Consider the following 27,845-nt stretch of genomic DNA (forward strand, 5'->3'; position numbering starts at 1 on the left):
TTATGGACCTACTAAATTATGAGAAATATAAAGTTGTCCCCTTCATTTCAGAAGAATAAAAGATGGGTACTGTAAATCAAAGTAATGTTACATTATCATAAATAGTTACTGACATAATTCTGGTAATGCAGTACTATCTTAATTACTGGCAATGTAGTGTTTTGTGTTATCATTTTTTCCGAGCTGTAACATCAAAGACCGTAGCATGGTAGAAACTTCAGTGAAAGTAATACCATGTTAAATTTTTAATGCAGTGTTGTTTTTCATCATGCGGTGAGTGGTGTTGTTTCTATGTTGTATGGTGAATGTCATGGGTCATCAAAAGGTAAGCCAACTTTTGTATTTGTTGCTTTGTAAAGCATTAACATTATTCTTCAAGGTGAAGATTAATAATGAATAGGGTATGTATGTACATTGATAATTATTCATAAAATGTGCAGCTAAAACTCATTTTCCAAATATGAAAGGGCTAGATCTGTTTTTTCTGTGTGGTCTTATTGCTAGTCAATTATGAATTGAAATATGGTTATTTCATTCAGGTATTTTTGTTGAGATTGAATTCAAAGCCAGCCAGAGGCAGGAAACTGTGAAGGATGATGATATATATATAAGGTTATTTCAGTCGTTCACCGCCAGCGTGACGGCCGTTCGTCGGAGTCTTCATGCAACAGGTCCCGGCAAATTGCATTACAGGAAGTCCGTAACAGAAACCGCTTGTTTTCTAATGTTTCCACTTTTCACAATTACAGTTACAATTACAATTGAAATAAGCACGTACCTTGTCGCAAGGATGCTGGAAAAGGTGCCCTCCCAAATACAAATATTTCTGGCACCTTATTTCTGACATCTAATCTTAGATTAGACATCGCTACTTTATCCTCAGTTGTCGCGACAGCGCCGGCAACTTATCGGAGGTTGGGGGAGTTGTCAGCCGCGAGAGGGCGCTTCAAACTGCACGTATCGGCAGTGATGCCAACCGTAGGGACATGTCCCTACGCATAGGGACTTTTCACTAAATTTCGCCCGCGTAGGGACGTAGGGACAGATTTTGCCAAATGAGGGAAATCGTAGGTACTTTTTTCAATCTTGGAGAATTACATTTTATGTATTAGTTTATCTGGATACTTTAGGGAGGAGGAAAAAAAAGAACTAACTGACAAGTCTCCATCAGAATTTTGGAACATGTTATCGGTTACCAAAAACTTTCAAGGCACGTTCTTTTTTGAAAACATTTCCACTCTCGCGAAAATAGTGCTAACATTGCCCCATTCTAACGTGGAAACGGAAAGAATATTTTCAATGTTAAGTGATACAAAAACAACAAAGGGAAATAAAATGGGACCAAAATTGTTAAAGACTGCAGGAAATACAGCATATATCACCAACCAACATCTATCTCTTCACAGCAACACCATGTATGACTTCAAATAACATAATCAATAGTAAACGACTCAACGTTATTCATTAGGGGTGTGCGGGATCCCGAAAAGTCAGGACCGGGATCGGGAAAAAAAATTACCGTCCCAATCCCGACTTCGGGAAATGACTTCCCGACTTTTCGGGATCCCGAGCAGTCGGGAAATACCGAATGGTCACTTTAAAGAGTCGTTAATTCTCGACGTTTTCTGCATTGTAAGTTTTTGGAACTTATCGAAAATTGTAAATTTTTATTCTAGAAATTCAAAAACAATCACTTAAAGTGAAAATGACTTAAATTTCCAGTGCTTCGGAAAATTTCGAACATTTCCCGTCCCGAAAATTTTCCGACTTGGTCGGGAAATTGCAAATTTTTCAGTCCCGAATGTCGGGATTTAAAAAAATTACCGTTCCGATCCCGTCCCGACCCAAAAAATTCTGTCCCGCACACCCCTATTATTCATTAAGGCAAGAATTTACAATACCGGACCCTTCTGTAATTTCTATGCTACGTCTTATACTCACGAAATAATTAGTCGTGATGATTTATCTCAAGTTAACATGTTGGGGTGAGGTGAAAAAATTGTTCATTAACGTGTAGAAATTGTAAAATAAGCTTTTCAATTCTCGCAATGATTCTCCGTATACAAGTATGGTAGCCATATTTGTTGATATGAACAATTGACGTTTGCAATTAGTTACGCTTTCTACAGCGTTGCCACACTGTTGATTTCATACTTGGAGAGCATGAATTGTGTAATAATGGCGGAAGAGAACAGTAAAAAGTTGTTAATGTTGTACAGATTGTTAGGTTGAGTGTGCAGGAGGATGGCTGTGGGCTAATTAATAAACTTATGGATTTCAGTATATTGCCCAAAGAACGTCCTTACATGTGACAGCGACAATCACGATGTAGAAGAACTAATTTGATTACAGGTAAATTTGGCAACAGTACATCAATCATAAAATTGCAGGATACGAAAATGGCGTCTTCGATGATGAACGTTTGCCGTTAAAGTGCTACGAAAATAAGATTTTTTATCGGTTCGTAATCACCATTAGCGCAAAACCATTCACGGATAGCCCCACTGACCATTCTCGGTAAGGTTAGGTTAAGTTAGGTTAGGCAAGGCAACCATAGTTAAAATTTGGGCTCGAAAAAAACATGCACGGGTAGCCCAACAAACCATTGACGGATAGCCCCACGAACCATTCAGGTACGGTTAGGTTAGGATAAGCAAACATAGTTAAAATTTGGGGTCGTAGTAATATCATGAATGTATATTTCGTTTTTTAAGTATTGGAAACACAAAATCTTCCGGTAAATAATGAGCAATCGTGCCGATCGCGGACCACTCAATTTAACTTATTTTGCAATTTCTACACGTGACCCACAAATTTTAACTTCAAATTCGTGATTAGGAGGCCTCAATTAGTGAGTATGCCAAATATTACAAAAATCGGGGAGGGGTCCTGTACAGTAAATTCGCTCCTTCATTAATTGTGGAAGCACCGAGCAGAAAGATTTGGTAAGTAAATGTGTATACAGGGTGGCGACAGACCTGGAAAACCTGGAAAACCGGGAAAAGTCAGGGAATTGGAGGTGTCAAAAAAAGTCAGGGAAATGTCAGGGAATTTCGTCTTCATTGATTTTTCTTTTTTAAATTTATTTACTTATTTAAAGATATTATTATGGAACTCTGTACGGGAACAGGAAATCTCATTCGTAATTTTTGGCCTCAACTTTTAGGCACCTTTTATGTGCAACACAACCACGGCGCCAGAAACCAGTGATGGCAGGAGGAGAGAGAGAAAGAGAGAGAGATGGAGAGAAATTTCTCTCGCCCGGGCTTCTCGGCGGGAATTTTAAATTCGAACACTCTTTGGAGGAAAATTGTTATACCTCGGGCACTATGGGAGCAATCTACTTCGGATAACTTTTGCTTTGCAGCTAAAAAATCTGCGCATGCAACCGTGTACAATTCAAAATTCCGAACCGAGGAAGGGGAGTTTGGGGGGCGCGACCCCAAAATTTCAATGGAAAAAAAACAAAAATCTGGAGTTTGCCCCTCTCTTCTCCCGCTATTTTGGGAAGAAGGCGCAAACTTTAGTATTCTCTTCAAAGAATGGACGTTTCCAATAGATTGAAATATGTTTCATGTTCCTTGGTGCCATACAAGTTGAATAAGAGCCAAAATGTGAAACTCTGTTCGGAAATGTGGCATGGATATGTTGCGGAGAGGGGGGGACGTTAGTCATCAGTGTGAATTTCCCAGGCTTGCTCCAGACCTGTCAGATTCCACCCAAACATAAAGAGTATGAAGGTCCAAAATTTCGTAATCAGCACCATGATACCATATGGTATCATCGGGTGAGTACGACCTTACTCTGATGATACCATATGGTATCATCGGGGGATTAAAGGTTAAGCCTCTAAATATTACGTGGAAAATGCATTGAAATATCGTTTTTTTCTTGTCAGCATGGGAGTAGTAAGGGGACCTGTCGACAGATGGAGGGGATAAGAGCGGGTGGCGCCGTCCGATAGTTGTCGGACGTCGTAGTAAGGCATTTTGTTGGGCAAACTGAAGGAACAAGGAAACAAATAGGTTCCTTTGATACATACGATTTTTGTCGAATATCGTCACCCGACAAAGTATCTCACTACAACATGCGACAGAAATTGCATGGACTGAAACATCCAACAAAAATCGCATGCATAAACAAGAAGAGCTTTAGACTGCAAATATGCTGCTGGAATTTTATTACTCTTCTGGCTCACTTCACCTTATTTAATGTAGCAGTGCTTACGAAGGTTTTCTTTCATCATCCTGACGTATTACTGGTTTCGCACAAGTTAACGTACGTTTACAATGACATTGCACTATTCTTAGATATCAAGAAGAATCCAACCAAATGGGATATATATTGAATAATATCACGGAAAAGTGAAACATAAATCTGCATTAGTGAGCGTTCTAAAAATTGGCAAGTGCATGCTCCCAACCTCAAATTTACTGCAACACTAGTATTGCAATGAAATTAACGCCACTCTCTGTCCTGTCTGTTTAAACTCGCGAGAGATGGTCATTAATCTCTCACTGAGCAAGGTTAATGTCCAATATTATGAAATAAAATACTAATAATAAATACGTAAATATTTTAATATCATATTTACTCTAATCATTCAATCATAAAAGCAAATCACTTTCTTCAAGAATTGACGTTTCTCTGCCATCCCTGCTAAATTTTCACTTTACATCTACTGATTTATACGAGGGGTGGCCAGAAAGTAATTAGAAATGTCCTAAAACAACGAAAAAATCCATGAAATCGAACATTCTTGTCTTATCTAGGCCATGTTTGTGTACATAGAACATGCAAGTTTTCCAACATTTTACTCAAGAGTAAACTATAGAGTTATACGTACATGGAATAATTCCGACAGCCACATTAAATCATGTATTTCCCACGATTTTTTCAACTTCTATCAAAACCATTTGCATCAGAGCAAAGTGGCAGGGTTCTAACAGGAGATCGAGTGCTTATCTACCGTCACACGGGAGCCACATCTTAGTATTTGTCGCACGAGATATGTTTTGAATTACCAAGATAAGTGCGCACCTTCGGCATTTGTCGAGCGAGTAATAATGGAGCTCAGTCGTTAGGGCGTCTGACTACTATGCGAGAGAGCCGTGGTCGATCCCCTGCGGTGGAGAACCGAGATGTTTTCCACCTATTCAAACTGCTCCAGCGCCCACCCAGCATCATATGAAGCTGATACCTTGAGGAAACTTTGAGAGATAAAGGTAGCCAGGAGTGTGGTGCTGATCACATCACCCCTAGCTTCAGCCGTGATCAAGAAAGTGTGGGGCCCTAACTCTACACCCCTACTATACACCTTCATGGAAAAGTGCAGGGGAGCACTTTACTTTTACTTCCTCAAAAATCTGTTCCAACATATCAAACTGTCACGAAAATACGTAGACCATGGGGCCTACAATTTAAAATAATAGTTTAAAAGCACAATGGAGTATTACGTTTTGGTATATTTGGCAGATAAATGTTCTAAAACAAAACGCGAATTTTGGGAAACGTAACACTAACAAGTCAAAAAAAGATAATGCCATAATATATCGGTATCTGTGACGTGAGATTGATTGATTTTAATTTTTTGGGTGCGTCGCCACTTATGGTCATTATGCACCCTTCAGTATACACGGGGAAAATTCCATTTTCTAAAATCCTTAACTTAAAATTAAAGAAGGGGAATGGAAAATAACTTTCCCAAAATAACTTTCAAGATATCAAACTCTCACGAAGAGGAGTAAGCCATGTGACTTACAATTTGTAACAGTAGTTTAAAAACACCATGAAGGTATAATTTCAGATATTTGCCAGAAAATGCGCTAAAATGAAAATGTGAATTTTGGGGAAAATAACACCGTATAGTAAAAAATAAAAAATAAGAAAATACACTAATTTAAAAAAAAATAAACAAAATATCAAGGTCCCTACCGATTAGGCATAAATAAAACAAGAATATCAGTTGTAATTTATTGCATTAGTAACAGTGAATCCTAACCTAATTTTCGGCAGAATCACCACCGTTGTTCTGGCATTTGTTGTAGTATGGCACTAAATTTTGTATGCCCATGGTATGTGTGTCTTACTGGAACTATCTCTACCGCAGTGTAGCTGTCAAATCCTTGCCCTGCCAGAAACCTCTCAGTTAAACAAAGAGATGAATGTCTGTACATTCAAGGCCAGGGCTGTAAAGGGAGTGGTCCAAGATCTCTCACCTGAAGTGATGCAAAGGGCCCGTGTGTACTCAGCTGTATGGGGTTGTTCACATTCGATTGGCCTTCCGTGAATTGTCTGCACCATCGTCTGATCATACTATCACTCACGACGTCCGGTCTGCACACCTCACACGATTGCTGGTGGCTCTGTGCCAAATTCCGAGCGTGCAATGTAGGCTACATCGCAGTCGGTGGGAGACTGTGTGAGAGCTGCAAACTTTAACCTAGAACTGTCCTAAAACGGCTGCATTGCAACTGTAGCAGATTACAGCTACATGCCACTTCTTCCTGCCTGCATGTGTGTGTGTGTCGCTCTCCGACCACTAGTGCTGCGTATAGGCACCATTGGAGCTTTTTTCAGGATGCCCCTCGTATATGAACTTTCAGAAGCTTTTATTATTAGAGTGTTCCTGTTTTAATGTGTGGTTAGCTAAATCAGGTACCTATACAATACAATTCTATAAATCCCTTGCGTTAAATTTCTAATACCTACATACCCTTTTCGTCAGCATTAATGGTATAACTGCATGTTGTCAGTTTCACAGTACTTCACTTGGATATACTGTACTGAAGCAGAAATCCCATTGATAATAAATATAAGGAAATATGACACTTTATTTTGTTCGATTCAATTGTTTCACTTATATGCCAGAGTTAAGTTGTTTTCTTTACAGAGAAGAGAGAAGTAGCTTTATGCATTGAAAAATGAGTCCGCACTCATGGTTCTTGCAAGCAGAGGGTTCCAAACCTCAGTGGAAATATCAACATATAATACCGAGAATGTATAAGGAGACTGATAAATTACAAGTTGTATTTCTTAATCATTCACTCTTCACTCTTATCTCATTTAGTCGTAACTTTAAAAATAATCAAGTATTTTATTTTAAACTTACTGCGTATGACAAAATTCCGTAATGTTTCCCTAGCTTGTAAATTGTAATAATTTTCCAAATTCACTATTTTGCAGTTTGAATTCAAATCATAGAGAATAGAGAAATTAAGTCAATTTCATATAAAATAATATTGGTACTTAACAAAACCATTTGTGGATCTGTGTGAGTTTATTATTTCTATTTGCAAAAACATCGAATTAGTTTAGTTTGTAATTGTCAGGGGAAAATGTAAATTTTGTCCTGGAAAACCTGGAAAAGTCAGGGAATTTCATTTCTGCTTGTTTGTAGCCACCCTGGTATATTTTATCTTCTGTCTTGCATGCTCATGAGGTGTTTTTTTTTTTTAGTCGCTTTACGTGGAGCAGGAACATTTGGTCAGTTGTAGGGACATTTTGACTACGTCTGTAGGGACATTGCCGAAAAATGGTTAGCAACACTGTCAGCTACCAGACGTAGTCACTGTACGTTCATGTTCACTTCTGTTTGCGTTTATCAGTACGCGTGTTGTTTATACTGTGTTATTGTAATGTGCTACTCATGGCCAGTGTTTATTGTGTGTTAATTGTTATTCATTCATTACTTATGCCGTTAAACAAATATACTCTTGCACAGAGAGTTTTTATGTACGATAATTACGTGAAAACGAATTCTTGCAGAAAAGTGGTCAGGGAATTACGAGAGACAGGATCTCTTGAACCTAAGAAGGTTCAAGGTCATTTTCAACATCTCTTATAACACAGGAGGTTAGTGATCATCATTATTATTACTTTTAAATATCATTTTACGCTTTCGGTTTGCTTTATGCGCCGGGATGCTGTCTTCCCTTAATGTCAACTGAGGATAAAGTAGCGATGTCTAATCTAAGATTAGATGTCAGGAATAAGGTGCCAGAAATATTTGTATTTGCGAGGACACCTTTTCCAGCATCCTTGCGACAAGGTATGTGCTTATTTCAATTGTAATTGTAACTGTAATTGTGAAAAGTGGAAACATTAGAAAACAAGCGGTTTCTGTTACGGACTTCCTGAACGCAATTTGCCGGGACCTGTTGCATGAAGACTCCGACGAACGGCCGTCACGCTGGCGGTGAACGACTGAAATAACCTCCCTGTATATAAATTTTGGTTGAATGGTTTCACCATGAGGGGATATACGTGCCATTGGCCAGATCACTTTCATTATAACAGAAAATGTGTGGAGCCTTACCTCCAGACAATCGATGTACCTTCATTGTACAGTGGGAATGAACAGGGGATAAATTTACCATTAACCTTTAGTGGAAAGACGGGAAAAGGTCTACCCATCACCTGTAAAACCATTCCCAGCACCATATGACAACAATTAACGAACCATTTCCTGAAATCTACATGATATTCAGTTCTTTTTTGTTCATTTGTATACATATGGTGTGACATACTCAAATTACAAGACAATATATCATTTGTTACTATTATTAACAATTGAAGTTTGAAAAAGTCCTTTGTTTCCCTCTTGAGTATTATGGGATAGGGCTGTAACTCCCTATGCGGATAGGCATTGCATGTCTTTTGTCATGCTTCCATCCAAATTTGATTCACCCAGACTCCATGGGGCCAAACCTTGGAGCAAAATTCTGGATTTTTTCTGGAGGCTGGCAACACTGCCATTCCTATACATTATTTTTACCCAAGAAGTATCTGCCTAATTTTAATGAAATTTGCATACTTGTAGGAATTTATCACTTTTACCTACTACTTTTTTCCCATTCATTTTGGTCTGTTGTAGTGACCCTGGAGTATTCTGGATACCATTAAATATATATATATATATATATATATATATATATTCTTCCTTTAAGTTACATGATTGGGGGGTGCATTGTGTAAATTTCACCTCAACCAAATGTTCTGTAATTCCTGTAAAGAGAGAAAAAATATGACAATTAGTTCTTGAGCTACTTTTTACTTTCTTTTATGAAAAGTCCGGTCCAGAGAGGCCTGTATGTTGAAAAATTATGAAGAGGTTTACTTGGGATGGTAAGGTAAAGTTCCCCATGCAAATAGCGTGGCACATTTAGGGGATGTGAGGGTGGGACTCCACACATTTTTGGCAATTTTTTAGGTGAAGTGATCAGCACCATGGACACCTTTACAATCCAGGGTTGCAGCCAGGTATCCATTGATTTGAGGCTGGATGTGTCCCAGAGCTGCTTTATGTGAAAACCCGACCTTAGAACACCCCCCTGGGAATCAAACCTGTGTCTTCCACTTGGTAGTCAGATGTCCTACCTAGTAGACCACCACATATTATTATTATTATTATTATAGACTTTTATACTGCTGTGAAGAGAATTGATACTTTATTACAATGGTTGTACATAAGAATATATGCCATGTATTTTACAAGTTGAGAAGGTACAAGATATTTAGCTAAAACATTAGCCAGGTGATTTCTGGATAAGCTTCCGAGCTGTGGGGAGCGAATGTCACTCTCATCTTTATGGATTGTATGCTATTTGATATCAATGCACAAGGGGCATTCAAGTGAAAATAGAAATGTTAGGAGTATAAAGTCATCTAAGTAATTATTAGAGCTGAGATTTTAGGTTTTTAACCTATTTTTTCCTTTGCAGGTAAATAAGAAATAACAAATTATATCAGTTTCATTAAAAAATGCAACGACTGACGCAGTTTTATAGTGCCTAAAATAACCTATTTTTGTTTGTTAGAACCTATTTTAGGTTTATGTGCCTAAATTGAACCTTTTTTTAGGTTTTTACAGGATTTTTATATCTCACAGGTATTTACTAGGTTTGGTGGCGAAATTCAATGACTGGCATGTTTAAAACATGTTTTCTGTCGAGTTTCCTCCCTCCAAGTGCTTTAACCAAAACAAAAAATGTCACATTACTTACCTGCAGACAGTGGCAGCGAAATGGGACAGTTCCCCCCTGCTTTTTACCCCTGCACTATAGACTCTTAATGCTAAGCCTTGCCTACTAAGATAAAATAAACTGTCCTGCCCCCCCTCCCCTTTCCCCATTCTCAGTTTAAGCACCCAATCCTCTCTACTGCCTGCACCAGCCTGCACAGTGCCTCGCTCACTTTCTTGTCAGTTTGGCCCTCTTTGGCATTCACGCCTTGGGAACTAATGTTTCAGCATTCAAATTTGAACTACTGACTGTTTCTGTTGAAAGATAATTTTCAGCACATGAAATTATCCTCCTCACAGACAAAAGGCAGAGTTTGAGTGTGGATATCACAAAAAGATTCATGGTGGTCACTAGGACCATGATAAAATTCAAGTATAGTTTCTGGTTTTCAAGGCGAACTTTGCAAAAATTCAAGGATACAAACAGATTTTTTCTCTATTCCAAACTTACGTTTTTATTACCTACTCTCACCCTCCCTTCCACACACAAAAATATTAACAATGTAAAGGTTTTGTATGATTCAAATGTACCCAAAAATTTACCTAATCAACTTCAAGATATATATGTATTATTTTGTAATAATCTTCTGTCTGCCAGATAGATTGTTTTATTTTCCATGCATTAAGCCTTGTTTCCCTGATATGAAAAACTCAATATACTCACCAAGGCCAGAAAAATTTATTTTATTTTAAAACATAAACTAAACGTAACGTTTCAGCCTTCTAGCAAGGTCTTCATCAGACTCTGTACCCACTACAAATGTAACAAGGTACAAAACAGGAAGCTATATATACACACAGAAATCATTCCCCTCCAGACACAAGATTATTAGAAAGTTGTTTTCTCTGTAGAACATTCCAGCAGGTGGCCTTCCCTTGTCAACTATACTTTCACCTGACAGGCAATTTGGATAAACATTTCCTTTCATCTGGAAATTGGTTGGACTTTTTATCTCACTTCATTCCTCTTCCTTCTATCCTCTTTCGCTCTTGTCCTTTCCACTTTTTCTAACACCACCTTCCATTCTTTGTTTATCTTCAGTCCCCCATTCCAGTTCATTGTGTCTTCTTCTCCTTTCTTCTCTATTTCCTTGGCCTCCTTCCATTTTCTTACTAGTATTCTCTTCTCCCTTCCTATCTGCTTAGCCTCATTCCACTCTATGTCATGTCCTGTTTCTCTCGTGTGTTTAAATATCGCATTTCTCTCTCTCTTAAGTCTTTCATCATCCCTATGTTGTTTCAACCTGTCTTTTAGCCTCTTTTTCGTTTCTCCTATGTACACACTCTGACATTCTTTACATTTTACTTCGTAGATAATCCCTTCCTCTTCTCTGTTTTCCTTTTTCTTGTTTGCATTCTTCGCTATTCCTAAGATGCTTCTCCCTCCCTCCCTTCCTGTAAGTTTTAATGCCCACTTTTCCTAAGCACTTTGCACTTTTCTTTATCTTCCTCTTCTCCCCTGCCACTTTTCTTCCTTCTACTGTTTATGTCCAGTCTATCCTCCTTCTTGTAGCCATTCTTTTCCAGCTGTTTCCATAGGCTATTTATTTTGCCTTCTTTTTCACATTCTTTTGTGCATCTTTTTTTGATTCTGACCTTCATATTCTTTATAAAATTTATTTTTGTCACCTCACATCACTTCTTTTATGGCAGAATACCCCTGCTGCACACATCTTCTGATGCCAAGCGGTTTCAATTTCTTGTCCTCTCTTCCTTTTGATCAATATATCTAAGTAGCTTATCTTGTCTTCTTCTTCTTCTATTTCGAGTTCCAAGAATATCCCTCCTTCATCTTGTATTTCTTCGGCAAATATGTTGAGCTGCCTCTTCGTTCCCTTCCATATGCCAAAACAATCATCCACATATCTGCAAGATAGAATTATTTTGTCACCTCCCTTTTCGACCGCTTTTCTCTGTGTGTATATATCTTTCTGTTTTGTACCTTGTTTCATTTGTACTGGGTACAGAGTCTGATGAAGATCTTGCTAGAAGGTTGAAACGTTACGTTTAGTTTATGTTTTAAAATAAAATACATTTTTCTGCCTTGGTCAGTATATTGAGTTTTTCAAAACTAGGATCTGTCAGCCTTCATTTTGTCTCAAGTACTTAAACCCTGGGTCGACTACACCGCTGAAATTTTGACTTTTCTCTTCCTCGCAATGAACTTACTACAAGAGAAAATAGTTTTACACAATTTTTTTTTTAATTGAGCCACAATAGCCCTTACAATTAATCAAAATGAATAGACAAGATGTAGCACTGCTATGGCACAGTGTTTAATATTAGTAATTTTGTGGTTGGTTTTAATTCATTTTTATCCAAATCAACCAGGTTTCTACTTTTGTGGCCATGTGAGCATGATGGAAAGTATACATATTATCTTGTAATCTTTTTAAATACAGGAATGTGGAATATTTGGTGTTATCACTATATAGCCTAGCAATTGGTATCAGTGTAAGTGAATCCTTGATGAAATTCAACAGAAAATAACCAGAAATAACGTCTTGACTGGATCTGTTACCATGAGCTTTGTCTTCACAATATCAGTTGATTTGTATTTCTTACAAATATCAGTGTGTGACACATTGAAAGATTTTCAAAGCTTTATGCTGACTTTGCAGTATAACAGTTGGGCTGAAAAGTTCGTAGGCTGACTCATAGATGGCGTTACTAGAATTAAATCCATGTGATTTTTACTTAGTACTAACCTTCAAAAGATACGTGTATAAATTTCACAGCTGCCGGATATCAGTTCGTGAGATATAGCATTGTGAGTGAAGCAGCTTTTGTTATTGTGAAAAAATGGATAAAAAAGAATTTCGTGTATTAATAAAGCATTGCTTTTTGGCGAAAAAAAATACTGTTGAAGCCAAGGCTTGGCTTGATAAACATTATTCGGACTCTGCACCAGGAAAATCAACCGTTGAGAAGTGGTTTGCTAAATTTAAACGAGGCGAAATGAGCATCGAAAACGATGCACGCAGTGGACGCCCCAAAGAGGCTGTTACTGACGAAAACATCAAAAAAGTCCACAAAATAATTTTAAATGATCGTAAAGTGAAGTTGATCGAGATAGCCGAGACTTTAAAAATATCAAAGGAACGTGTTGGACATATTGTGCATGAATATTTGAACATGCGAAAGCTGTGTGCAAAATGGGTGCCGCGCGTGCTCACAATCGATCAAAAGCAACAACGTTTTGATGATTCGGAGCAATGTTTAGCGATATTCAACCGTAATAAAATTGCTTCCCCATCCACCATATTCTCCAGATCTGGCCCCCAGTGACTTTTTCCTGTTTGCAGACCTTAAAAGAATGCTCGCTGGAAAGAAATTTAGCGCTGATGAAGAGGTAATCGCCGAAACTGAGGCCTATTTTGAGGCTAAAGAGAAATCGTACTATAAAAATGGCATCGAAAAATTGTATGACCGCTATAATCATTGTATCGCCCTCGAAGGCAACTATATTGAATAATAAAATCGAATTTTGTCAAAAAAATATTTTATACTATGTTAGCCTACGAACTTTTCAGCCCAACTGTTAAGTTTGTTTCAATGTGAAAATAAAATGACCTTTTAATATTCAGATTGTATCAATTTTCTTCCTTCTCGTGTGATCCTAAAAAGTGAGGAAATATAGTTTACTAGCGTAAACTAATTTGTCATCACCTTCGTGCTATTGTATCACTTACGGTGACTGATTTTTCAGCTTTGTTACTTGAGTGTTATGCATTATTTGCGAATTGGCACCCGGATATTGAGGACTAGTTTCAAACCTTGTTATGTATATACAATTGTGAAATGTTGGAAATGGTGTGACAGTTCGTCATTAACAAACATAAAATGTAGTATCTACTACAATGTAATGAAGGTCGTATATGTTATGTAAGGTAGCATTTATTTCTTGGATTGGCAGCGTGTCAATGCATACGGTATTGCACATTATTTACATGTGTAAAAGAGACTTTGATGCTTGTAGCGGTTATGAAATACTTAATTTGTAAAAGAAAATACCATGAGTTTCTATTAAAACATCACCCATTCTGGAAATAAAAACGTGTTTACTTTGCAGCCACTGTCATATTTCAAATAATAATATTGATACAAACACATTCTTTGGCGAATTGATCATGGTTTGAAATTTTATCGGTGCTCTCCTGGCGATGAATGATGATGAGATTCTCGTGGGATATCAGCAAGTTCAGTTCCGAATATATCCGAGTTTTCGAGAGCTAATGTAATTCTCATCTTCAAGGATTAAAGTGCAGAGATGTGCATGAAACCCTTTTTTATGAGTACGTTGTCTTGTGTAGTCCAACATAGGTGGCTGGCAATAGGTAGTTTTGTCTCTTGCGTCTGTGCTCTCTCAAATGTTTCCAGCAACACAATGTCCTAGTTGAGGCTTTGTTTTTATCATGGATGGCCGTTGCTTCTTCGATGTGTGAATCCAGCAGTGGATGACTGATTTTTCTGGATGAAAATTCTTGATGTAGCCGGTACTCAAGTTTCATTGTACTACACACACACACATCTTTCTCAAGAACTAAGGTATGTGTAGTCCATGAGGTGAGCAGTTTAAGAGAGAACATTTGCCAAAGTTTAAGCATGCTTTATGTTCTTCGAAATTCCTCCCCTACAATTCAGTCTGCCATATTTTGGACAAACACATCAGATCCGGAGTTGAATCATGCAGGGTAAGCATTGTGCCAATGATCTTTGCCGAGTGAATCAAGGTGTGATTATCGTGATCATATGAGTACTTTTTACATATTCCGAAGTCCTACGGAAGCCACAAAAAATGTGTAAAATGGTGAAATGCTAATCTGTTTGCCCAATTTCTTCTCAGAATACACTGCATGATGATGTCAACTTGAAAGTCATCAATTGGGCTGAACCTATAGTATAAATAAGATCCGAACGACTGTGTAATCTTCCTCCATTGGATATGGAAGTATGACTATGACTAGTAGAGGTTTTTAAGAGGACACCGTTACCACAGTGGCATTGAAGAGGCCTATTAGACACTAAGATAACAGTGCTTTGTAATAATAATTGCAATGTACGGGAAACTCAATTCATAATGGAAATTTATTACGATACAGCATACGAGGTGTGGCAATATAGTTTCCGGATTGATTTATTCATTTCAGGTCACATCGATAACAAAGAGCTGGGTATGATACTGACCTGTGAACTCGCCTTCGCCTGCATACAAACTTTTACCCATGTGCATGGAGTAGTCTGGCTGTAGCCTTTGTCAGAAGCAGACTGTGCATCTGAGCTCTGTCGAAATTGTTAATTTTAATAGTGGAACAATGTGTTAATTTTTTTTTACAAAACTTGAGAAATTCGATACAGAAACTTACAATTAGTTGAAAAAATTTGTGGAGATCAGTGTTTATCTCGCATAAGTTTTCGAGTGGTTTAAGACGTTTAAAGAGGGTAGGGAAGGCATCTGGGACAATCCACGATCAGGCTACCCTTGCTCTTTGATCGGAAACTCAAAACAGTATCGAGAAGGTTGCTAAAATTGTTCGAGGAGACAGTCGCCTGAGCATTCGAGCAATTTATGAACTCTATAACATCAATAAGGAAACTGTTAAGTGCCTTGCACACGATGAAAAAAAAACATGGACTAGTCCTTAAATTGAATGCTTAAAAGGTAATGACGTCAATGGCAATCTCATTTTTCTCATTGGACCCAAAGTTTGGTCAAGGAATTTCTGTTTAGGGGTGGTTCTAATTAATGCAATCAAAGTCTGGCTGTTGAACAATCAGAGAACATGCTATTGAAATCTATTATCGAAAAGGGACCTCTAGGTCACGAATGCAGATGTAATGGCAGCTTGTTGAGATGTAAACACACACAGTGTATTACTTCACATTTTGAAAAGACTATAACTATTCAACCGAGAGGAATAATGTTTCATACTAAATGGTTTTAGGTACAAAATAATGGCACTGATTAAATACATACTTTATAGCGTTTACTGTACACGTATGGAAGAATGTTTCTGTTTTTTCAATTGTAAACACCTTGCGCTCACCATAGATGGTGTAACTGATGTGCCTTTTGTGCTGTATGTATTATACATTGTGATCGCAAAAGCTAACCGAAATGATCCATGCAGAGTACAAACTATCCTGCTATAAGATTTTTTGAAGTATTTACTTAGCATTTATGCTAGCAAAAATGTTAAAGGAGATGCTTCCCTCTAAAGCGGACTCGACAAAATACATCAACATCACACTTCTTTTGAATTTCCAATATGTCCAACTTCTTCCTTTGGAAATAAAATTATTTCTGTTATGACTAATTGCTAGTCTATTTTTTTATTTCCATGCCATAAACACTGCCACATTTTCGTCAAATGTGAACTTGTCCAATTTTTCTTTGATCGTGTACATGAGCAATTTCAGATCATTCAAGATTTCCAATGGGAACGTTGTTCTAGGACTTTCAATTGCTTTCAATTTAACGATTTGTTCATGATTAATTTGATCGTGTACAAGGCAGTTCACAGATTATACATGATGGTCTTGGTATGAAAAAAGTGTGTGCAAAAGTGGTACCAAAAATCCTCGCACCCAATCAAAAGGAGCATCAAGTGAATTGTTATGCCGATACTTGAAAACATCGAAAATGATCCTGACTTCATCCTAAATGTAATTACTTGCGATGGAACTTGAATTTTTCTACACGACCCTGAGACTAAGTGGCAATCCATGCACTCTAGAGCACCAATCCCCAGTGATAAAGAAAGCTCAAATGAGCAACTCCCAAATTCAAAGCAATGATGATTGCTTTTTCGATATGCGAGGGACTATCTACGTAGATTGGGTGCTTGAAGGTCGGATTGTCAATCAGTTATATCATAAGAATATTTTGGGGACCCTTCATGAACGGGTGAGAAGAACGAGACCAGATATGTGGAAGCATGGCTCATGGGTCCTTCATCAGGACAACATGCCAATTCACAACACCCTATCTGTGAAGTTTTTGGTGATACAAGATATTGTACGAGGGTCACTATTTATATTTTGAGCCTTGGCAACACTGATTGAAGTTAGGTGCAGTTTGACGTTTGCATAGAATCGTCTGGCATTATTGACCATAACGTACTTCAAATGTTTTGTCAATAGCTTAATTTGTGTTGTTTATGTTGCCTTGGAGATTGCGCGACAACAATAAAATGGAATTAACTCGTGAACATTTTCGTGCGATGATTTTTTACGATTTTCGACGTGGATTATCAAGACAAGAGTGCATCGATCAACTTACTTCCACATTTGGCGATGAAGCCCCATCCTTTGCCACAGTGAAACGCTGGTATAACGAATGTAATCGTGGCCGCCATTCGCTCACCGACGAGATTCGCGAAGGTCGTCCAAAATGAGTTGTTCAAGAAAACATTGATGCTGTGCCAAACCTAATACTGCAAGATCGTCATGTGACATACTGTGAGATTGAGGCAACCATAGGCATTAGTTCCACCAGCATATATAAAATATTACATGATCATTTAGCTGTGAGAAAGGTATGTTCTCGTTGGATCCCACACAATTTGACAAAAACTCAAAAAGACGCTCGCGTCAATTGGTGCAAACAAATGCTCAATAAATACAATCGTGGTGCTTCAAAAGACGTATATAAGTTTGTAACAGGTGACGAATCATGGATATATGCATATGAGCCGGAAAGTAAACAGCAGTCGACCGTATGGGTGTTTCAAGATGAACCCAATCCAACAAAAGTTGTTCGCGCTCGAAGCACATCAAAACAAATGGTCGCCTGTTTGTCATGTGGCAACTGTGCCTTTAGAGGAACGTAGAGGATCAACTCTGAATGGTACACGACAATTTGTTTGCCAGAGGTCTTCGGTCAAATACGGAACACAATGAAACGCCATCGGATCATTCTTCATAAAGACAATGCCAGCTGCCACACATCTCGTCTAACAACCGACTTTATGAACAGTCAAAAAATCGAATTGATGGTCATCCGCTGTACAGTCCTGATTTGGCACCCAATGACTTCTTCTTGTTCCCGAATGTCAAGAATAAATTGCATGGACAACGATTTTCGTCGGCGGAAGACGCCGTTGATGCGTTCAAAAACCATATTATGGAGGTGTCTCAAGAAGATTGGAAAAACTGCTTTGACAAATGGTTCGAACGAATGCAAAAGTGTATTGACCATAAAGGAGATTACTTCGAAAAACAATAAAGCAGTTTTCAATGCCAAATTCCTGTTTTTTCATTGTTAGGCTCAAAATATAAATAGTGACCCTCGTAGTGTTGGAATATCCACTGTAACCCGTGCGACTTTTTTCAGTTCCCAGAAGTAAAGTCTGCACTAAAGGAACACTGTTCGAGTCTGTGGATGCGGTGAAAGCGAAAGGACGCTACTCTTGAACAGCATATCAGAAAATGACCTAAAATACTTCTTCCAACAGTGGAAGATTCATGTGGTGCGGGATCAGGGAGGGGGCTACATTGAAGGGTAAATCATTTTGATTGTCGGATTTTTTTCAATAGAAGAGTTACAGCATGAGTCCGGAAACTTTATTGCCACATCTCGTATTTATAATTAAATTGATAAGATTGCATTTGTCGTATTTTCTTTCTTTTTGTGCAATTTGTATCTTTCATGGTGATGAATAAAGCTTCCATATTGTGAAGATAATTGTAAATTATGTTTTACTACTACATTTGTTCATTCTATGTTTAATGAGGTGGTGAAATAAATGTGTGTTTTCAGGCAGTAATGTTCCTTCTCTTTCCATCCATTTCAGATTCCTGAGTTGACTGATGCAGAGAAGGATCATGTGTTCGCCAGCAAAGTTAGGCTCAGCGATGGATCTCTTGGATACGTCTACACCATCGATGCGGACCAAGGGTCTCTGCATTTCCACTGCCATGTGTGCATTGTGGATATTTATGGAAGGAAGAACTTTGATTGCCATATTGAAGGGAAAAAGCATCAAAGCAAGATGGTTCTTCCATGCCACCCGCGGCAGAATTTCACCAAAATAATTGAATCACATCAAGGTATGCAGATGACCACTGAATGTAGGTTTTTAATTGGAATGAAATTATATTTAATCATTAATCAATTTAAATTTTTAGACATTAAACTTTGTTTGACACGTGCCAGCAACATTCTTGTTAAATGCAATACAATACACAAACAGTTTGGTATGAAACATTTTAAAAGTTTGTCCCTTGTCCCAACTTTCAACATCTCAGAGTCATCATCCGGGCTGGTCAAGAGACAGCGAAGAAAACACAGTTGAGGTTCCGATTACGTTGCTTGCTGTGTCTGCCGGAAGATGTCATTGCGGTTTTGCAGTGTTGGTAAGGGGACGTTAATGAACATGTTAAAAAATACAAATATAATCTCGATGACAATTTATGTGGAGATCTTTATCATGGTGTAATACAATCAAACTAAGAAAATCCATCAATCAGAACAACCAGGAACTTACCAACACCTCAAGACCGCAACGACATCTTCCGGTAGACACATTAAGCAACGTCATCGGAACCTCAACCATGTCTTCATCGTCTCTCGACCAGCCCAGATGATGACTCCAATATGGTGTTGAAAGCTCAGACAAATGTTTAAAGTGTCTCGTACTGTGCTGTTTTGTATTGTTTTTAACAAGTATTTTATTTTTGTTGTTTAGTGTTGCCTTTCTGCCACTTTTGGCTAATCGCAACGATGAGGATGAGTGAAGATATGATGAAATTGATGAAGGGACACTTACAAAGAACATACATGACCAGGCCTGGATTCCAACCCATGAAACCTGCCATCGTAGCATGCTGTGCTAACAAGTCCACTGAGGTTGGCATTGCTGACAACTATAAAGGACACATGTTCAATTTATCAATAACTGATAATCGATTGATCCAATATAAAATTGTAATTTTACCTGAATCTTGAGTGTTTCAGTAAACTCCTTAATTATCAAGGCGTGTTGGTGGGTTTACCTTAGAAAACAATATGAAGTTACCTGGTAAGATCAGAGTAGGTGCATTATATTTTTAGCAGTAATAACACTTTAGCACTTTATAGTGCAGTAATAACACTTTAGCACTTTATAGTGGATGAAAAGAAGGGCCACAACAGCTAAATGATAAGTAAGAAGGAAATTCTCTCCAGACATTGGAAAAATTTTAAATTTGTGAGCTGCATTATTAGTTATCTAGAAAAGAAAAATGGCAGAAACGGATGTACGAGTTCTACCTGCATAGTTGTCAGTTCCAGATCGGTCATTGATGGTACAGAAAAACTTGGTTCTCTTGCCAGGCCTGTGGAAAACTAAGTGGTATGGTATGGGAGGGGTGCAAGTAGGGGGTGGGGTGGGCATAGGTAATGTTACTGGGTGACCTTATTCCAATCCGGGGGTGGGGTTGCATCCATGGCTGATATGGAGGCCCTCTCTCATCTTATATAGTAATGTCATTTGTGAAATTCTCTGCAATTTCCAATGCTTTTGCAGCAATCTGTGTCACCTATCAATATGTTTAGTAGCAATGGCACACATTCATCAGAACACTATTGGTATCAACCAGTATAGGCATATATGGTTGTATCAGTTCCTCTCTTTTTTTAATTGCCAATAATTTTGCTGATTGATGCATTATTTCTGCAAGTAGTTTGTTATTTAATTTTGTTAAACATTTGCAATTTTATATCTGATATGCAGACTATTGATAAATTTTAATGTAAATGTGAAGTTAATGGTCTCCATAGCATGGTACTGATCGCATCACCTCCAAAAAGGAGAAAATGGCTGAGATCGAGAATGTGTGGGACCTTACCTCCAAATTTCCCTATATGTGCCTTCATGGCACTGTGCAATGTACATGGATAACTTTACGTGGGTATGAAAGACATTCATTTTACAAGTAGGATACATGAATAATGTCTATATTTTATGGGAATTGTAACAAAGTGGTAAATTGTGACAGTTATGTCTATTCATAGATATATCCTTATAACTGGAAATTTGAAATAACACATTGATGCTAATTTTTAATTAGCATTTTGTAGGTTTGGTGCATATTACTCACAATTCCAGAATATAAAAAAGACGTTAAAAAATTAATGTTAAAAACTGTACATATGTATGCGAGTATGTTTTTTCCTATTTTCCTTTCTTTAGAACTATGTTTCGGGGACTAACTATCCCCTTCTTCAGGTTCGTATAAAAAACTAGGTACTTAACATAGTACCACGTCGAAATGTAATAAAAGGATTGTGGACAAGGGTTGGTGTGGGTACATTTAAGGTATTATATCCCCCCTCTAGACATATTTAAAAAAACTCGTCGTTCTCTAAAAACTTGCACAATTACCCTATTCCCATGTTAAGAACGTTAAAAGACTAAAAACCTGTATGTATCACTATGTACAATTTTTAATGTTTTTTGAAATGTGCAAGGTGCATTTTCCCATCATATTTTGTCACAAAATGATGCGAAATAATCTTCAAAATGTGAAAGTTAGAGTTTATTTACCACCGCGACACTTTCTGAAGTCTAAATTATCCTGTGAGTTATGCAAATAACTGAAAATTGGATATTTCTACTGTAAATATTTGAGAAGTAAAAATGGACTCCTTTAGACAGGAATAAACTTTACACACTGCTATTGTGGAGCCCAAGTTAAGAGTTCAGTATGGGCTCTTATGGGGTTTTACTTTTGAGATCACCACCCCTAAACAAGAGTGTTTCTGTCAGAAACAAAAGTCGTTAACATTCGAAGAGAAAATAATACATAAGCAAAAACCAGAGGAAATGTAATGCTTTGATGGTTTACACCTTTTTTTGCAATTCGGACCATCAAAAAAAGACATTTTCCTTTCTTGTGTTTACCACGATTTGGGGAGTTAAAACTAACAGCCGACCGATGGTTGCCACTTGCTGCAAACACGTGTTGGGAAGAGGGAAGGAGGCGGGGAATGTTCAGGCAAAAGTTCGTGAATAGGCTTCTGTCGGAGGTCAAGTGTGCGTGCGCGCTTTCTCATTTTGGGTATTTCTTGAAGGAATTTATTATTATAATTATTATACAACAGCAAAATGGCAAGGGGTGGTATTGTTAAGCATAAGTGTCCAGAGTCTTACAAGTAAAGAGAGACAAATTATAATAAATATAAATATACTTAAAGCAGAAAAATCATGGTAAAAGTGTTAGTTGGACTGCAAGCGAAAATGCTGAAACAACTGGAATATCGTTCAAAACTGTTTACAAAATTAATAGCGAAGCGATTAAAGGTCCTCTTGCAACACCAAACGAGCAGAAAAATGTCAAGAAACAACAGGTACGCAAAATCCAACGACTTCGAATATAACTTTTATAAGAGGCGATGTGCGGCACATTGTATATAATACATTGGCGGATTTTTCGGGAGGAGGTTCACTTGCCCCTCCCAAAATGATGATTAAGTATTATGAAAAGTATTGATAGCATCATATTAAAAGATAAAAGAAATGATCGAGCCGTTTTCCCTAGATAGTTAAAAGAATGCTTGTCTCCTTTCTGTAATTATCCTTCATATGAGTACAAATACAATAGAACTCCTTTTATTTCACACCTCTACTAATAATTGATTGATTGAGTTTTAAGTCCACTTTTACGCACAGATAGGTTAATTGGGACTGGACCTACAGTTTTATGTGAGATACGAACTACTATGTGCCTCCAGCAGGTATCGAACCCTGGATCCCTTGATTATAATGCAACAACCGAAATTCTGCTAATGCTATCCCCTTAGAATGGAAGGGCCCTGGGTTCGTTTCCTGGCGGAGGTACATTCTAGGATGGATTATGTATTGAAGGTTCAGTCCCGATTAGTTCATCTGACCACAAATTAGACCTAGAACGAACCCTTGTAATTATATTGATGTGAATGACGTGACGTGTCCAATGGGCGTATGTGCTGGTCATAACTCCCCCTTGGATAAGTATTCCTAAAAGAAGAGGGTCAACGGCAGGAGAAGATGGCATATGAGGACCAGCTACTAAAAAGTATACGTACTACCCTCCCCCTTTCGAAAACACTGATATAAGGACACATTTTGATGTGTCGAATAAGTTGCAAATGTGCACATTATATTTCCAATATTATGTAATGCTTACAGCATATTCTGTGCACGTCCCAGAAAAAAATAATCTAACCCCGCCTATGACTGTCGAGCTGCTGCTGTGCAAAACGAATGGAGGGACCAAACAATAAAGACACAACAAGACTTTCTGTGGGGCCTTACGAGTTGTTTGCGAGCACCTACAGGTCGGGGGGAGAGATTTGCTTTCGTGCATGCCGGTAATGACCACGGTTTTGTCTCAAACGAGACAGTGTGCCGATAAATGTGAAACAGGCCTCCCCGATGGAACAGTGGTAACGTCCTGGTTTGATACCCTTTGGAGGCATATAGTGGTACGGATCCCAGTTTAAACTGTAAGTCCAGTCCCGATTAGCCTTTCTGTGCAAAAAGTGGACTTAAAAGAAAGAAACACGGCTAACGTACACGATGAAATGGACAGCAAGACATATGACAAGTATATTCGGGAACAGTTATTTGCAAATCTCACTCCATGGACAGTCATTACTCTGTACCACAGCCGCATGAAAGAACAGCTTCCCATCAAATCATGGCGAGAGGATTTGCTAACTTATATTGAACAGGACCCGTTCCGTTGACCACTAACTTTTGTTGCAGCGTGTACTACAGCAGACGTTCGATGCACGCTGGAGCCTTCTTCCACTGCGCACCATGCGGCAACACTGTCGTCATAAGCCCCATACTGAACTCTTAAGTTGGGCTCACCAATAACTACATCATAAATGTGCTATTGGAAACTAAATGTTTTTGTATAATAAGTGTAGTTTTTTAAAAAATAAATTAAATTTTAGACTTTATTCATCATTTTAACACCGAAATGCCATTTTATATACTGCTTTTTGTCCCGAAATGTGCCTAGTTTTTGTATCGAGATATTGATCTTTTATTTACATAAATATGTGCCTCTATGTATAACTAAAATTGATTGACAGCTTGATAGATACTAGGTGGACTGGCCATTATCAGCCTCATCGTAATTATTCACACATTTTTATGTTGTTTTAAAAAGTGATTTTTCAAACAGTGATGATTAAATGCTTAGATCGGTAGTAACCTTTTAAGTGGTATTTTTTTGTTTTACTGATTTGTTACCTTTCTTGGTTATAGATGATGTTCCAAAGTTAGCTCCAGGCGAACCTGTTCCTCCAGGATATGAAGATATTGTGAAGGAAGTTACACGTATCCAGGATGTACTGGATAAATACAAAGATTCTCCTCTTATAGGTAAGTTAAAGTACAGAATAAAATGTGGATTTTTAAAGATACATAACTAGAGACCGGATGTTAGGCAAAATGCCTATTCTTTCCTGTTAGAGATACGATGAAAACGAATGTTGCGAAGGCCAGGGGGGAGGGATTAGCTTCATTTAAAGGCAATTTAATTTTGCCTATTTCATACGATATTGCCTATATTATTTCATAAATGCCAGATATTTACTATTTTAGGCATTTTCTTTAAAATTGGGACATGACTGAACTCTGTGCATACAATTTCCTGTTCCCAGGATTAGTTTCCGATGCTTCCAAGAAATTTAAAAATGAGAATTAGCGAGTTATTGCAACTAATAAGGACTTGGACAAATTAAGGGCAATTCAACAAGTGCTTTAAGTATGCTCCGGTAACATCTGTGGAGGTTGAGAGATCTTTTTCAATTCTAAAAAACGTGTTGTCCGATTGCAGACATAACTTGTCGGTTGATCACCTGAAGAAATACCTTGGTGTGATGTGCAACCACAATTAGTGCTTCTTATTCAGAGACTGCCAAACCATACAGTACAAACTTGACATGCATTTAAACAGTTTCTTAGTTCGAACTGCTGTGTGGAATATATAGTGTAATTTTTTTTTTTTTTTAACTGAAATAACCCTGTGTTCAGTGATAAAGTGTATATTTAAATAATTTGCGTACTGGTTGGAAGTAGCCAACATTTTTTTTGTCAGACTATTGAGTCACTATTGTGACTATTATATTTTGGGCTGACGTGACTCCTGTTTGCAGTGATTTATTAAGTACAATATTGGACTGCTGTCTCTAATGATGAGCTCCTTGTTTATTTTAAGCATCTATAAAGAATGTACAGGTATGTTTCTATATTATTTAAACACCTATTTCTTTTTGTATGTCTATCTTCATTATTTTGAGTTAAATTTCATTGCCTTTTTTATTGCCTATTTGTATTTTAATGCCTATTTTACTGCCTATTTTGAAAATTATAAGTGCTTATTTGCCTGCCTATTTTATATGTTTTTAGTGCCTAAACATCCGGTCTCTATACATAACTTAAAATATGTTTTCATTTTAACCCTTCGTGGATCGCGCGAAAAAAAAGTTACATCAATGGTTGCACATGGTCTGAAAGACCTGGTTTTTAATATATGTCAAATTAATGTTCTAAAATGTCAAATCTTGAATTATTATGATTAGATCTTTTTTTTTCAACAGTTGAGATTCTATAAAACTATAAAAATTGAAATTCTATAAAATTATAAAAAGGTACTCTTCGTTAGTCAGGCATGGAACGCCAAATCGGATTTTCAGTAATGACTAGGCTGCGGATGGACTCAACAGCAAGGGGATTCAACGAACTCTCCCTAGTGGCTTGAATATGTTACTAAGACTGAAAACAAAATCGTGGTGTAAAAGAAGAAGGTCAGAAACTTCGCTAAACAGAGGGATGGTGTTGACAAAACAATCATTGATTTATAATGAAGGTAAAATCTCATACCCGAACAAGAGACAGTACACTAATATGTAATTTCCTTTAAGTGTTGCCATCCCAAAAATATTCAAAAAAAATTTAAAAAATTGTTCATTCTCTATTTTTTAAAAAAATATTCAGTGAATAGATCTTTATGCCAATAAGGCACGATTTTATATTTTTTAATGGTTACAATGGTTTAGCAATACTGTAATACAGTGGTTCCCAAAGTGTGCACCGTGGCTGACATACAGGTGCGCCACAAAATGTTTCAATATTTTCATTGAAATAACACTTACGTCCAAATATGTGCTTATTTAGTATTATTTACATGTAAATATTTCTCAATTTCAAATATGTGTTTATTTTTTTAACAAAAGCAAGCAACCTAACTACACTAACTGAGCATTGCAAGCGTTAGATAGGCATACGTAGAGGCACATATTTTTGGTAAATAAAAAAGCAAAATTTCGGTACAAAAACTGAGTCAATTTCGGGTTCAAAAGCGGTAAATAAAATGAAATATCGGTGTTATAGCGGTGAAAAATTGGATGAAAAGTGGTATATAAAAAGACATTTTGATTTTCAAATTGTGAATATAATCCTAAATTTGATTTAAAAACTACACTTATTCCACAGAATTAACATTTCACTTCTAATATCACATTTGTGTAGTTATAAGAGTATTACGTAGTTTATTTCTGTGTAAAGGAGTCCATTTTTGCTTCTCCAATATTAACAGCAGAATTAATCAATTTTCCGCGAATTGCATAACTCACAGGATACTTCAGACTTCAGAAAGTGTCGAGTTGGTATATAAATGGTAAATTTCGTGTTTAAGAGTTAATTTCGCTTTTTGAAGTTCATTTCGCATTATTTCGTGACAAAACATGGTCACAAAATGCATCTCACACCTTTCAAAAACATGAAAAATTAACATTACAATGTGTTTTTTCAAATTTCGTTTTTTCGTCAAAAACTAAATATGCATGCCCCTAGGCATACGTACTGATTTGGGCATGATGGAAAAATCTTGAAACACTAAGGGCATTGTGAAACGAAAAAGTTTCAGAACTCTTACTCTAGCATTTTTTTTTTGTGTATTTTTTGTTATTTTACATTTCTCTTCTACTTCATTTTACCTGCTATGATGATGATGAATTTAATAAAACAGTTAAATGGAGAGAGACAATAACACACTCGAGGGTGGATCATTAAGTATCGCACAACATTTTTTTAAAAAAGAAGTTTAATAGGTAAGACAACATAAATTATACACAATGAAACCACATCTTTTAGCTACTTTTCGACATAGGAGCCAAATCTTTCAATGCATTTTTCCCATCTTGGCACTAGTTTCAATATACCCAGTTCATAGAAAGTGTTTTGGGAATACAGTCATCTGCACAGAACTGATTGCACTTCATCGGAATTGAAGCATTGGCCACCTAGGAATTTCTTCATTGGGCCAAACAATATCGCATACCATACCGTAAGAAATGTTGAACTGCTCTGACAAGGTTCTCAGATGAATCCGCCGGTCATTGAGAATATTGCCTGCTCAATGGCTGTAACATTCTGTTCCAGCTGTTTCTGGTTGCCCGGAACATAACGAGTCAACAACGTTCACACGACCTTGAAAGAATGTGCACCACTTAGTCTTCTCCGTACATGCCTGACATTTCCCCTGTGAATTTCACCAGGGTTTTATCCGTTTGCCCACAAGAAATGAACTACAGCTCTTTGCTCTTCACACATTGACGACAATAACATGCGTGCCATCTTTTCTAAGTAGTTCACGCTTCTGCAGCATTAGTTATACCTGATCGAACAAATGACGTCTCTAGCACGAACTTCAAACTATCTGTAAGATTTCATCGTCCCTACCACAATAACATTGCGGGGAAAAATTGTTGTACGATACTTAATGATCCACCCTCGTACATGCCAACCCAGGATTGATACCTAGGACCTGTGACTTTGTATCATGC

At 37.4% G+C, this 27,845-nt stretch overlaps 1 protein-coding gene across 2 annotated transcripts in view; it reads left to right on the forward strand.

Annotated features, from left to right (window-relative positions):
* LOC145996019 (uncharacterized protein CG7065-like) overlaps positions 1-27,845 on the forward strand; it is an 83,440-nt gene that overhangs the window by 22,988 nt on the left and 32,607 nt on the right. For both annotated transcript variants that reach the window (XM_083132188.1, XM_083132189.1), the window contains 2 exons: positions 18,817-19,072; positions 24,262-24,378. In XM_083132188.1, the coding sequence (XP_082988314.1) occupies positions 18,817-19,072; positions 24,262-24,378 (373 nt within the window). The remainder of the gene's footprint in view (positions 1-18,816; positions 19,073-24,261; positions 24,379-27,845) is intronic.

The sequence above is a fragment of the Lepisma saccharinum genome, chromosome 12 (genome assembly GCF_977018435.1).
Source record: "Lepisma saccharinum chromosome 12, izLepSacc3.1, whole genome shotgun sequence".
NCBI lineage: Eukaryota > Metazoa > Arthropoda > Insecta > Zygentoma > Lepismatidae > Lepisma > Lepisma saccharinum.